This window comes from Dinoponera quadriceps, unplaced genomic scaffold (genome assembly GCF_001313825.1).
Source record: "Dinoponera quadriceps isolate SergipeBrazil2010 unplaced genomic scaffold, ASM131382v1 scaffold5809, whole genome shotgun sequence".
In the NCBI taxonomy this organism is placed as follows: Eukaryota; Metazoa; Arthropoda; class Insecta; order Hymenoptera; family Formicidae; genus Dinoponera; species Dinoponera quadriceps.
Genome location: NW_014559826.1, coordinates 583,497 through 597,742, shown reverse-complemented (window position 1 = coordinate 597,742; position 14,246 = coordinate 583,497). Strand labels below are relative to the sequence as shown.

The 14,246-nt window shown below is 41.3% G+C and overlaps 1 protein-coding gene across 2 annotated transcripts in view; it reads left to right on the top strand.

Annotated features, from left to right (window-relative positions):
• The window catches only part of LOC106750489 (homeotic protein ultrabithorax-like), a 76,136-nt gene extending 70,066 nt beyond the window's left edge, over positions 1-6,070 (top strand). For both annotated transcript variants that reach the window (XM_014630865.1, XM_014630864.1), the window contains one exon: positions 5,751-6,070. In XM_014630865.1, coding sequence (XP_014486351.1) covers positions 5,751-6,070 — 320 coding nt within the window. The remainder of the gene's footprint in view (positions 1-5,750) is intronic.
• The last annotated feature ends 8,176 nt before the right edge of the window (positions 6,071-14,246 follow it).

Below are 14,246 nucleotides of genomic sequence, written 5' to 3'. Positions count from 1 at the left end.
CTTATCGTCGGGATCTCCGCCGGCTACTCTTGTTTTTTCCTCGCGATTAATTGCACGTTTCGATGGATTGTCAACCAATCAGCATCTCTCCTCTATTTCATCAGGCGCGATGTTGGGTGAATCGAAACGATCTCACGTAACTCAGGAACGTGCCGAGAGTACTCCTCGGCTCGTGTATCGAGGTGTGTTTCCCATTAAAACCCACCGGATATATGCCATCTCTATTAATAATAACAGGCGACGAGCGATCGAGGCAACGTCGTCTTGGGACGAACTCTGGATATCAACAGATTTTCTCTCGTCTTTTTCTCGCCGTTTGCTTCCGGCTCGATGAGACACCTCGCCCACGTGGGAGTGGAGCCCACCACCTTGCCCGTGGCGTGGTTGTGGGCTTGTTCAAAAGTGGTCGCACGTACAACCGATATCTTATTCCCGACTTGGCCGCGTTTGTTTTTCTTATACGGCATATCCCACCGACTTGCCAGGGACACATTCTTCCCCGGCATCGCGTAATTTCGCATTCGCGTATTCCGTTTTATCGCCGGCCGAGATTGCGCCTAACAACGGGTTCGTCTCAGCGCACTTTCCCAACCTGCAGAGGATTATGACGTGCGCTCGGCTCTACCATTTCCCGCACGTAACACGCGGCATCGATCCGCCGTGTATAATGTCAGATGATCTTCCGGCATTGTTTGCTTGGTGATGCTGCGAATTTATAACCTTCACAGTCTGCGTTGGGTCGCGCATATTATAAATATACACACCGTGTTGCTGAGATTTCTCACTCAGCGGCACGGTGTATAAATAGATACGGCAAATGGATTATTTGACTCCCGGTAAATTGCCGCACTTGATACTTGCCATTCTAATTTAGACCACTCATTCCCGCCTGAATCCTGCCGAAGAAACGTTGCGCTACAACATTCGCCGGTGGATCCTACGCAGGCAGGCCCCCGTCTGTCCGTTTAGTCCCACCGGCAACTCCCACCGCTAACTAACTGCGGAAGAAATACTGCATCTTCTCCGTTTGCTCATTTGCGAGCGTCAACCCTTAGTTTATTTATGCCCATCAGGTTTTAACATGTATTTACGATTGTTGAGGTTTCCGTCGTCACAGCAGCCCGAAAGGCCGCGCGCCTCGCTTTTCCCCTAAAAGAGAGACGGCAGTGGCGCGGTGTAACGCTCTTCGTTAGTCTCCGTTGTATATAACTTATTAATTACGGTTGACTAATGCGTTCCAGCTGTGCCACGTAGCAACATCCTACCTTCTCCCTACGTCCGCCAACCATCTCCTCCAACTTTCTCCCGGTGCTTTCTCGGCATCCCTTAAGAGAGGAAAGAGAGTAAGAAGAGAGAGAGAGAGAGAGAGTGTGTAGGTAGGAGGAGACGTCCCGGCAGAAACGAGACGAAGGTCCTGGTAGAGCAAGAAAGGAGGGGAAACGTAGGAGGGAGAAGGGTACGGTGGAAGGTGGGAGAGAAGAGAGTAAAGCGCGAGGGACGTTAGGCAGTAACTCACGCCCCCGAGAGGATTACCTACCTACCTTGGCAAGGCTGGAGGAGGGTATATCCCACGTTGAGCTACGATCTTGCTGCGTAGCTACGCGTTCCTCATACCAAGTGTCTCCGGTACTCCCGTGCCGCGCGCAAACAGGGTTCCTCGAGGGCGTGAGCGCGCTCCGAATGGCACCGGAAGGCCGAAAACTGGTGACACGTGAACGAATTCACGTAACGCTTCAAATGATATGGAAAATTGTCCCAGATTATACACGCGGAAAAGAGATGAATCTAATTTGACTAATTCCTTAAGAGGGCGCTGAAGTCGCCTGCATTACCGACCGAATTCCACTTTTCTCCGTTTTCGCCGTACCCGTTCTTCGTATTAGTTTGCGTAGACTCGCAGGAGCTTTTACACGGCAAAAGCACGCGCAATAGGAAGGCAGCTCTCCGATTTATGACGAAGGCGAAGAAAAAATTCCCCACTCCCTTATTTCTACTATACTTCTACTTTTATTGCCACTTTTTGTTTCTAATTTATTTTTAGTTTCATCGTCTTTCGACTAAAGTCTCTGAAGCCGTCAGATCGCGGTAATATTTACTTCGTATAAAAGTTCTGCAGCTTATGCATACAAAGTAAAATCTTACCGCCATGCGAGCAACATGAGTAGAAATCGAGTTTCCGGTCTGTGATACAGGAATGACTTGTATGAAAAATTTCGTATATGTGTGGGCGTTCGACGTCTTTTACTAACGGCTAAGCTATTAAATCCGCTCGTGATAAAGCACGGTAGCAGATTAATTACGCAGGTGTCGACACATCATGTTGTTCTTTACTTTCTGTTAAACATGCCGGTTTTAGTAACGACATTTTTAGTCCCATTTAGATGAGACTGGTGCTTTTTTATCGGAGATCGACAGACACTTCAGCATTTCCTTGATGTAGAGAGTCGTTATATATTTTATGTGTAGCCACATTCATTTCTTTAATCCTTGCGACCAAGCATATAGGGAAGCGTGTATGTAAACATACTCTTACAACGATAGTGAACATTATTTAATTTAGGAACAAGTAACATGACAGATCGCCACGATTAATATATCATTAGTCTTACGTACAAGAACTGTCCACTGTTGCAGAAACTCGCGAGGGTGAACGCACAGGAAATATTTCAGAAGGGAAGTCCTTCATGGACCCAATTCACTTACTTTGATTTGATTGGTCCTGTGTATGATTCGACTACGTATATGCGTGTGCGTAGTAGAGGGAATCGAGAAAGGAGTGAGGGATACCGATACTTCGGCATCGTGTTTTGCGAAGTTATACCGGCAAATCCCCAGCAGCAATCAATGTATTGGCTCTTCTTATTAGAGTTGGCAACCAGTTAAGTCGCTCCCTGCCTCAGTTTATGGTCGAATACGTCGAAATTGGGTAGGTCCCTTTCAACCGGCATTTCAGTTCGCATTTGAAGCTTTCCCCAACGAGAAAGAAGCTTTTGACTACTTGCTAAAATTTTGTTGTTACGCAATAAAGTTGCCCCCTTTTATATCTTCTTAAAAATATATATTTTGATATTTTAACATATTTTTGTGTGCACCGTTTTTTGGGATTGCTTTCTTTTTAATGTTAATATTTCATAATACACAAAGCGAGGAAAACATTTGGAACGACTCGAATACGAAATTATAGAAAAATAATTGTTATACAATAATAATGTCTCTAGCAGCTTCGTGAATAGATTATCTAAGGATCAGTAGAATAAAAAATGCGATCCTTTAAACTTTAATATTCTAGCGCAGGCTTTAAAAAAAAGAATATGTCGGATAAAGGCTTGCTTGGCGCTGAAATTTCCTGGAATATATGGGCAAACATTTTTCAAGAAAGGCGTGAATAATGGTCGAAATATTTTTCGCTTTTCTGAACACGCTCGGTTTTCTCGCTTTGCTCTTCAGCCAACCAATCCCCCTGATATGCCTTGCTGATTTTCTTTGTTCCCCCAAATGAAAGCGTTTCAGGATCTCAGCATAAAATTTATCCACCCCTTCGGTTAAGCAGCCATATACACCTCTCCTTACTTCACGGGATGTACGGTAATCTTAGTATTCCATCCTCTAATTTCGCTCGTTTCGCGATATCCCATTACTGAAATGTATACGAAAGGAGCGTCGCAACAGTAGATGAATTTAAAACGTGTGAAAATAAGTAAAATAAATTTTAAAAAGTAATGATAAGAAAATATCATTCCTAAACATCGGTTTCATAAAATTATGAACGTATAATATCGAAAAATAAAGTATAAAAAATAATATGTAATATAAATTTATAAAATATCTAAATATATATCTAAATGTATATCTAAATATATAAAATAGATAAAATATATATATAAAATAAAAAATATATTTTTAAATCCACCAAAAATATTAAGAAAAAAATAGAATGTTTCATTATGCTTTATTTCTTTTAAATAAATCTTTCTTCTCCGGGAAAGTGTCTACAAAAATTTACAAATGGATGCGACATATATAATGATAAACGCGACAAGTGCATACAACATGTCATTTTGTTACTTTATACGTATATGTATGGGTTTAATTTAATTGCCTTATTTTTCTTACAAATTAAAAAGACCTAAGGTTCTTATCATATTGCGTACACGTTTTAAAAAATTTGTTGCGTGTCAATAAAATGCAGAAGATAATTCTAAGGCTGCTGGTAGTGTTACGTTGAAAAGAGATCGCAGGACGGAAAGGCACCAGACTTGACGGAATCTACGTGACAAATAACTGTTACAAATGCTACACCGTAATTCCTCGCCCCACCGCCGTTGCGCCGGCATGACAACCGGGAATGAGAATCATGGGGGTAGTGCAGGGTGGTAAAGAGGGCGAAAAGAGATACGCAGAGGGATCGTAGCTCGGCCGGCAAGCCACTTGTGATTACGTCGCGATAATAAACATCACACCGATATAAACTCGATTTCGGTGTGCCGATACAATGTAGATACAATGGCCGTCTGGAATTGCGACAGGAATTGCGCCTAAATCACGCATTGTGCGAGTTCACGCTCTTTGTTGGTAAAAGATTGGCCATTGCGGGTATAAATTCGAAGCGAATTTATTGAACGGCTAAATTTCGCACCGAAATTAAAACTTGCGAGTCTTGCGTACGTTGGAAGCAAATCTATTGTGTTGCATTAAGTTTTCATACGGTGTAATTATAAATATACACTCGATAAATCGTCTCGATATATCTTAGATATTCAATTAATTGGGCAAAAGTAGTTATTAAGAAGTCAGAACAGGGTAATATATCGGAAATATTCACTGATACTTATTCACGTATTACGCAATATTTGTCGACCATATGTGAGCGGAAATAGAAAGAAGCGAGACTGCTTACGACCGGCGAGAAGGGTTAGTTTGGATACCGGTTGCAAAGGTGAAACGGGAAGGTTTTTACGAGGCAGTAATGGCCGATAAGGTGAGCTCGTGCCCCCACCGTCGAGACTTACTCTGCTACTGTACCCAAGTGACTGCTTGACAGTACCTACTCTCGTTGTCGTGCACTCTTTTACTTTCTCTCGTTAGTTTGAAATGGCGTACTTGAAATATTGTATTTCAAGTCGTTCACGCACTTTCCTTATCGTCACGAGCGCCATTTATATATCGTTACGTCTGATATTCGCGCCGAAGCGCCGCGGGATATCAGAAATTCATTAGAATGTCGTTTTAATAAGTATCTTAAGCAGCGGCTCTCGCATAAAGATAACAGCTCGCTTTAAAACAAGACAAACAGCAGGAATGGCAATGACGAGCCGACGAATTCTACGCAACCCCGGTTTCTATTAAAGCAAATTATCATATATATATTTGGCCACTCTGGCAAAAAGAACATTATCATTGATCGCGAATTAATTTCTCCAAGCCTCGGATGTTTTAATTATTCCCACGCAAAGACACGATCGTGACTGCGAATTAATCTCTTCAAGTCTCAAATGTTTTAATTATTCCCACGCAAAGGCACAATCTCGACACATTTGCAAAACGAAAAGTCCTCCGACGCTTTTTTCGCCGTCCGAAGCTTGTCCAAAATTCAGGATGTGTGCATTGACAGTGACCGATTAATATCGTGATCGCTACTTTACACGCGATTCCTGCGGGCTTCGCTAGACATACACACACACACACACACACAGCACACGAGAAAAGAACAAAGAGCGCCTGCCGCTCAACTCTGATTTCGTTGTTCGCAGGAGCGAATGGAATGCGCAGGCGCGGACGACAGACCTACACGCGCTACCAGACGCTGGAGCTGGAGAAGGAATTCCATACGAACCACTACCTCACCAGGCGGAGGCGGATCGAGATGGCACACGCACTCTGCCTGACAGAACGGCAAATCAAGATCTGGTTCCAGAATCGGCGAATGAAGTTGAAGAAGGAGATTCAAGCGATCAAAGAGCTGAACGAGCAGGAGAAGCAAGCGCAGGCGCAGAAAGCGGCAGCGGCAGCAGCGGCGGCGGCTGCGCATCAGCAGCAAGGGGGCGGCGGGGGTCCAGAGGGGGGCAACTAGGGGTACGCCCTGCATCGGAGCCCCCCTGACCACCCTACCAACAATCCACACCACCCTCTGCTAGCACCGCAATGTACGCAGCTATATTAAAGGTGAGTGATTTTCATGACAACTTTTTTTTCGCCGGCGAGAACCTCCTCCCCGGAAAGGCAGGGCTGTCATCGTTGTCCTCGCGACCCGGCATGGTTTGCGGGAGAATAACGAGGATGCGCAACAGTTAGGTGTCGTGTGTCACGCACTAAAAAGATGACAGCCGCCTGCATTCGCGAAAAGTGTTGCTGTTGATGGCAAAATTGGAGCTTTCAGCGACGCTGGCCTAAAATTTCAGCTCATCCCCCGACGGGGTTAATGAGGATAAACCGCGTGCAAACGTGGTCTTCGTAATTTCCTAAGTTATGCCGTTCGCGCGTGTTTACCTGGCGTTGAACATGCATCCCAAGGGGGCGAGCAACGACGCAAACTTGAGATGTTGCGTCGCGTTTACTGCACGCCTCTTTGCCGGTGGAGAATAGAAAATTTCTCGCTTCCCTCTCTTTCTTTTTGTCATGTTGCGCTTTTCTACCGTAATGTGCTCCAAGTAACCTTTGAATAAAAAAAAACTACGACGATTTGTATCGCGAATTTGGTTTAAATTCACACGATCGGAAACTGTCGGGTACGTAAAGTCGACAAAAACAAAAAAAGAGGAGCGGTAAAATTTATGAGTGACGGATCTGAAACTCGAAGGCGGCTGACTCAAAGAAAAAAAAAAATAATAGAAAGCGCAGTCAGGTAAAAAAAATGCCAAGGAAGCGACGCCAATTTATATCACTGGTACAGAAAATCCATAATTTGTATTTTTTTTTGTCGAGAATCGACTGTGTAGTCACGGAAAACAGACAACTCTTCGAATTGTTCGGTTCAGGTAATATTGGCTATTAAAAAAAGGCCCTCTTTTTTTCGCACTTTCCCCGAGATTCATCGCCGCCACCCGGGCATTTACTACGATCCCTCCCATGTCTAAGCAAAGAAAAGGTAACATTAAAAGTTTGAAAGCTACTATATCAACCGTAGAAGTAGATTACACGCAATTTTGACTGCTATTCAGGTATCTTTTTATACATTTCCTAAAACGGAAATCCTTATTTTTCACCATGTGCGCGAAGAGATTTATATATTTTTTTTTATTAAAAAAGAATACAGTCCATACGAGGTACTTTTCGGAATGGCTTCCACGATTTTCCAGCGGTTTCCAAAATTTTAACAGAAACGCTATTAAACTTTTGAAGGAAACTTTTTTGTTGAACTATTGGAGATCGTCATTATCGTCCCTAAATAATGGCGTTATGAGCATCCTGTGCAGTTTGAAACTTATTTTTACTGTTACAACATATGAAATTTGAACTATCAAATGTTACAGAAAAAAAAAGACTGTTTGCCGTGTACATTTTTAGTTTTTTTCCAGACCCTTAAAATGTCCGCGATATAAAAGAAATACTGTAGGTGGAAAAGTTCGATCGAAACTTCTTATTCTTCGAAACCGAAGAGGAGCGTTTGATATCTCTTTTTCGGTATCTTCAGGCGACGAAGAAGTTCGAACATAAATTTTGTCCCGACTACACGTAATATTACGGTAGCGAGGCGATTCCTCGATTAACTCTGGATTGCGCTGTAATTGTACGCCACTTGAACGATTAAATAACGCCCCACCGATGATATTTATGTAATCGTGCTTATTTTATCGCTCATATCGCAATAATCGTATATTTAAAATCGTTATTGCTGCCGTTATCGTCACAATCTGTGTTGTCATCGTTTTTTATCCATTAAATGTTCCAACAAATATCTCTTAGATATAGTACGATAAATGTTTCACGCTATTTTGACCATTATTTATTGAAATTCTCAGAAACGGATGTTAGTTAGTCCACTTAAAAATATATATTTTAACAAAAATCTTATTCTAATCTGCTCGATACGTAATAAAGATATTCTACGCTTAAGCCGAGAGTCGTTTCGCAAGTTTGATTAATCTAATTGTTGCAATAACTGGTCCCATTAAATGTAATCAATTAATGCTCACGATATTAAAATTGGTCGTCAAGTAATAAATTACAAGGAAAATCCCATAAGTCAAATTCACAAATTTTACTTTGTTTAGCTTTTCGATGTTACTGCGATGATCGAATGCAAATTATGTAGAAATTCAATATTCATTACTGTCCACGCGTCGTTCATCATCAGGAAACATCTGAAACGCTCATAATATTTTTTATGCTAATGGAATAATAAAACAATTAAGATTTTTGAAGCTAGTACCCATTTCTCCACCCATGGAGAAATGAAAATCGAATCTACGTCGAAACAATCGAAATTACGTCGAATTGACGTCGATTCAATATATCATTTCTCGCTGAATACTGATGTTAGTGATAATTCCACTGTAAAGGTACCCGTAAAAATGCACTTTCTTTTCTTAACTGGTAACCTAGACGAAACTTGCAATCATAATAAACCCCAAAAGAGTTCATTTTCTTCCCGAAGGCGCATTAATCATGATTATGTATCGCTTTGACTTTTTAAATTTTCGCCACATCTTCGAATGTCTCGTATACATCTGTGATTGTAAAATGAAAATAATGGAAAACCAAAAAAACAAATTGATTGATTCAGCAAATCCATAGGTTCTGCAGATCAGTCAGAAGTCACCAATTCTCCAAAAGCTATTTATAGAAAGATAATAAATTTGGTTAACTTCAAGCACGCTACGAACAATTTTGGAATTCAGAAACTGTCAGTCATGTCAGTACCGTCAGAACGTAAACGTGTCGAAACGCGCCTTATGTTGCAACACAGTACGTATGTGGCAGCAGTGAAGGATACAGCGATGCCATCTATTGGTTTCGGAAGGTTCCGGATTAGTTAGTTATGGCTGCTTCATCGTTCCGCTTGTGGGCGTGGTTAAGTGGCGGGCAGCTATTTTCTAAAATTGACCCGCTCAATTCACCGTGCCAATTTATCGCGCCGCTTCATGACACACAAAATCGCTAAATTGTGCAATCAATCAGATTGATTTCCGGGACAACACGGTGAAACGCGTGCAAAAAGACAGCAAATAATACTCGAACTTTGACACCCCTTCCCATGTAGTACTCCGCGGGATACTTATTCCAGAACCACTTAACCGACCCTGTGCTAGGTGGCAGCACGAATCGGATTTACCCGGTCGGCAACAATTCGCCTACCTTACCGATCTCTCAATCGGTACACAACTTAATTTCGAGGTCGCTCCTACCCACCAAGCAGGATATACTGAACGGTAGTTCGATGATCGCCGGTAATGCGCTTTATGGTTTGTTTTTATCGACGTGGCTATATAGTAACTCATGATCTTCCTGCTCCCGGCGCGCGCAAGCGGTGTTAGAGTTGGTCGTACGAACGCGCACCGCTGACTCGGCAGGCTATTCACATTTTCCCCGTGAATGCATTGTCGGAGCACTATCGGTCAATAATCCAATAAACCCGCGACTCGCATTCCCACGAAGAGGAAGTAAAGTATCGGCGCCGCGTGATTTTATTGCCCAGTAAAACGTGATTTCTACAGATTGATCAGCGCGATCACCGTCTCTCCTCGCGTCCGTTCGCTCATTCGCCTGTCAAATTCGCAGGTCAGGGTTCTTTATTGGTTGTAAAGGAGGACGTTTTATGATCCATAAAAAGCATTTATAGCGCTCGAGTAGTCTTACGTCGGTTCTTGCACCCCGGTTATATCCATTACCTTTTCCGCGGCCTTTTCAAGGGCGGCCATTGGCACGTTCCCCTCTCCTCCCCCCTCTCACTCTCTCTCTTTCTCTCTCTCTCTTGACTGCCCCTGAGATTTACAGGTTACGCTCTCGGTAACACCTCGTAAACTTGGTTTAACGACTTCAACCGGGCCTAACTGCTTCCTTCCTGCAATTAGACCTTGACCTATCTTCAATGTAGCCGTCGTCCTAGAAAAATTCTAAGATATTAATCGATCATAAACCTCGTTCGTGATTTCATTAAGAAATTGTAACATGTTTTTGTATTCATTTAGAAATCAAAGTGATATTTTTTGATTATTTTACAATTAGTTATTTTGATGCAACATTTCGCAACATTACTTCTCTTTTCTACAAAATTACCTGTTTCTTTATATTGATTACTACATAGTTATTTAATTAAATAATTATCCTTTTTTCAGTGGAGTATACGACGGCTTCTGAAATAAAGTGGGAACAACATCGTGTACGTCGATTAAAGAACAACGATTAAATCATGAAAATTCTCAGTTTTTTATTTTTTCCGCCATTTTTTGAAAGTCGGGTACTAGTCAAAGTATATAATTACACTTACTTCATCTGTGACTAAAGGTTTCACTATTATAGTTGCAGTATTATGATAGCTGCAATATTGTCATATTATGTAATTTAATATATTTACTTATATTATTTAATATTATATAATATAATCATACGTATGAACTATTACATGTTTCGTTTAATGCAGGAAGAATGAATAAAATTGATGCGTTTGTTCATTACAATTTGCTTGCGTTTCATGTGGCAACGGATAGTAATGTTCTATAATGTTTAATTTAGTGTAGCATAAGTTATTCTGCAATAGATAGTGTATATGTCTTTGCCGTATATAACAAAAGTTATATATTTGATCGAAGGTTATTCAATTTTTTTCTAATATTTCTGGTCCTCAGGCAGTTTATTTATTTTATTTATGCGGATCGTACAAGATCGCATTAGAATAAGAATGGAACTAGTTAAATATTGCTTACTTGTGCTTACGTAACAAATATTGTTTACCCAATTTATCGGTTCTCCATTTACATGCTTTATGGTCCTACGACGGAAATAATTTTTGATTAAGCACCCACGTTGTGGTACACACACCTCCTTATTATCATATAAACGAGTTTTACATATTACGTAGCTTTTTTTTCCGTGCTGAAACATAAAATATTTTCAGAGACGACGTGTACGTTAGACACGGATATGATGAACTAGAAGTTCGGAGGGCAAATGAGGAAAGTAATATAATACAGAAAAAAAGGTGAAAAGCTTCACGGTACTTCGCACACTTCCGCCTCTTTCAAAGTTTATATAGCCGAACAACCATCTCACTCACCGACGTGACTCCCTGCAGAGTGTATCACAATTAGCTGGCACCTTTCATCCCCTACCATCATCATACCCTACTCAACTCTCATAAAATCTTCTCCTTTCTTTATGTAAAATCTACACAGACACGATCCAACACAAGCAAATTCTGTGAATTTTCATGCAAACTTTTGAAAGCTTATTTCAATATTACGATGAATAAGTAGGTTGGCGTTATCTCTGCAGCTCCAAAAATTCGCAAAGAAAGAAATATGCAGCTACCTTACAATAAATGATATAACTTTTCAATCGAACTGAACAGATTATAATTTTTTATTCGATTTTGGCGGAATTTGTAAAAAAAACAGTTCGGAACAAAAATTTTTGAAGATATTTACGTTTGTACTGTTATCGACGCATCTGTGGGTCTTATATTTGTGTGTACAAATTCATTTTCCGGATTTTTTAAAAGAAATATTATAATTAGTATATATATGGTGGTTGTGGTATTAATCGCTGCACCTTTCATTGGGAGTGCAATCGTGAAGCGGGGCAGAATTTTAAGGCGAAGAACTTTAATTCTAGCCGTGCAAATTTAAGAAAAAATAGACGCGGAAAGGAGGGAACGTGGTGGCAGCGTAGTTAGTTATATGCCGTACATGTTGGCAACAGTGCCGGTGTGTTTTTCATTTTCTTTATATCACCCTTGACGCTCGTAAAACCATTACCCGTGACCGAGCGAACGCAACTTCTGTATAAGCCCTATCGGTGTGTGCGTATAAACGCATGGAGTCGAGACGCTCTTTGATGATACTGAAACTTCTTTTACTTGTGCACCCCCGTAGGTCCGTAAGACGAACCCAATTTCCTCGGCGACGGCAAGCCGACCCCTCAGATTTGTTCGACATGCCCACGGGAAGGATTCAGTTTTCTCGTTGGCGATTGGTTACATCTTGTCGGCTGTTATTCTCTAGCACGTTATCTTCAAATATTTATGCTGCTGATGTGCGCGCCAATCTCCATTTATAAGTTTTGATGCATCTTGAAAAAATCAATAAATGTATTCAGAAGTTATTACTTACGATTTTAATCCACTTTGATCCACTTTACTTGATACTAATGTAATAATGTCCCACAAATTCCCATTATCTGAAAATTATTGTATTATTATTTTGTATTATTGTACTTTACTTAATATTTATTGCATATAATTATTGTGTTATGTCTGTAATGTTATATTTTCTCTCTTCTTTCCCCCCTCTTTTTTGAGGTTATATATATAACGATAAAATTTCAGATGTATAAGGAAACGTTAAAAAATTTAATAAAGTTATTTCAGTTTTATTATGTGCAAATAAGTCAGTTTCAAATTCCCCCTAGCGCATTCTAACGTGGGTCCCTTTTATCATGGTATTTTCTTATTATTCTTTTTTCCCCACCTATCTCTCTTTCTCTCTCTCTCTCTCTCTCTTGGTCCTGCTCACTTCTAGCGAGTGATTCATCATAAACGTCGCCCTCTCTCGTTTCTCTGACTAGCTGGCTAGCTTCGTTTCTGGCTTTTTGGCCTCTGGACACTTCACGCTCTCTCTTCTTCCTCCCTTCTCTCTTTCTCTCTCTCTCTCTCTCTCTCAATCTCTCTCACCCACTCACTCTCCCTCCCTCCTTCTCTTCCTTCCCTTCCTACTCCACATTCCTTCAAGCTTCTTCACATACTTTTTTTATTCTCATATTCGAGTCGTACCAGCATATAATTCATTTTTATCATTATATGCATACTTTCTGTTTTTTTACATACACTTTAAAATTGTCTCATTGGTTACCAAATTTATTGAATTTAACATTGATATTAAAAAGAAAAGTGTTATCAGAACTTTTCTCACTTTTTTTTCTGTTACTTCACAATATAACTTGTGTCAGTAATGCATAACATTTTTCCAATACAATTTATTTGATTTCTCAGCTAAAGTTTGCAAAAAAATAATTTTAGTTACAGTGGACATAAATTGTATAAAATCGGTGAATAAGCATCAATCTGATCCAATTTAAATGAACTGATCCTAACCCTAACCTAATTGAATCTAACCTAACAAACAAACAAGCTAAGTCCACCGTTTGATAAAAATGTTTTTCTTTATGACAGCAATGCTATTACGTTATTCGGTACTAATCTATCTTCAAGTGCACGGAGATCGCGCTGTTCGAAATATATCTATGCGTTTTGACCGGTATTGAAGAACGAGTGTCGTTCGTCTCGAAAAGCCCACCTTCAGCCCGGAAGGTGGGATTCCGGTAATTCGGTCATGGAATGGATGGGCGATGTCGAGAGAGAGCGAGAGGGACGGTGAAGTGGGCCGGGTAAGGGGAATAGGGTAGGGACGGGAGGGCGTTCCACGGCACCCTGCATGGGGTAACTTGCAACCTCACGCGACACTAGAGCCATCTATATCCCCGGAGATTTATGAGTTCCTGGTGCAGCGGCTGCTCGTAGCAACTACACGCTATACAATATCGGTATGGCGCGGTGTTGGTGCTGCCCCCTGTCGCGAGACGATGCGCGTTGTTGCTCCGCGGGGGTTTCGCGCAATTCACGCTCGTGAACGTCGTCGTCCGGACAAAAAACTCACGATTCGATCTCAATCCGAGGCTCTCCTCGAGCCTCCCACTATTCCGTCAGTTAGGGCTTCGACGATGCGCGCCTCGCTAGGCGTACCTGTCCTGCCCTTGACAATATTATATATCGCATATTCTGCATACTGCCGCGACCTTTTTTTTTTTGCTCCTCTATAATGTATTTATTTCATGCACTGCGCCGTCAGTTCGCCTGACCTCTTTGGTCCACGCACACGTTGCATTTATTTCTCTTCTGTCACGAACAGACGAATTCACTGAAAGAACAATAACTTTTCTTCACATGTGCAATTACAAGTTTCCAAGGCACGGGGACAAAGTATCGATGCAGATTTTCACTCACGAACGGGTTGGGGTACGTACACACGCGGAAAATCGCAGGCTGAGATTTTCGAACAGCCCCCTAGACGCAGCCGTCATTTCGCACTCCGCGT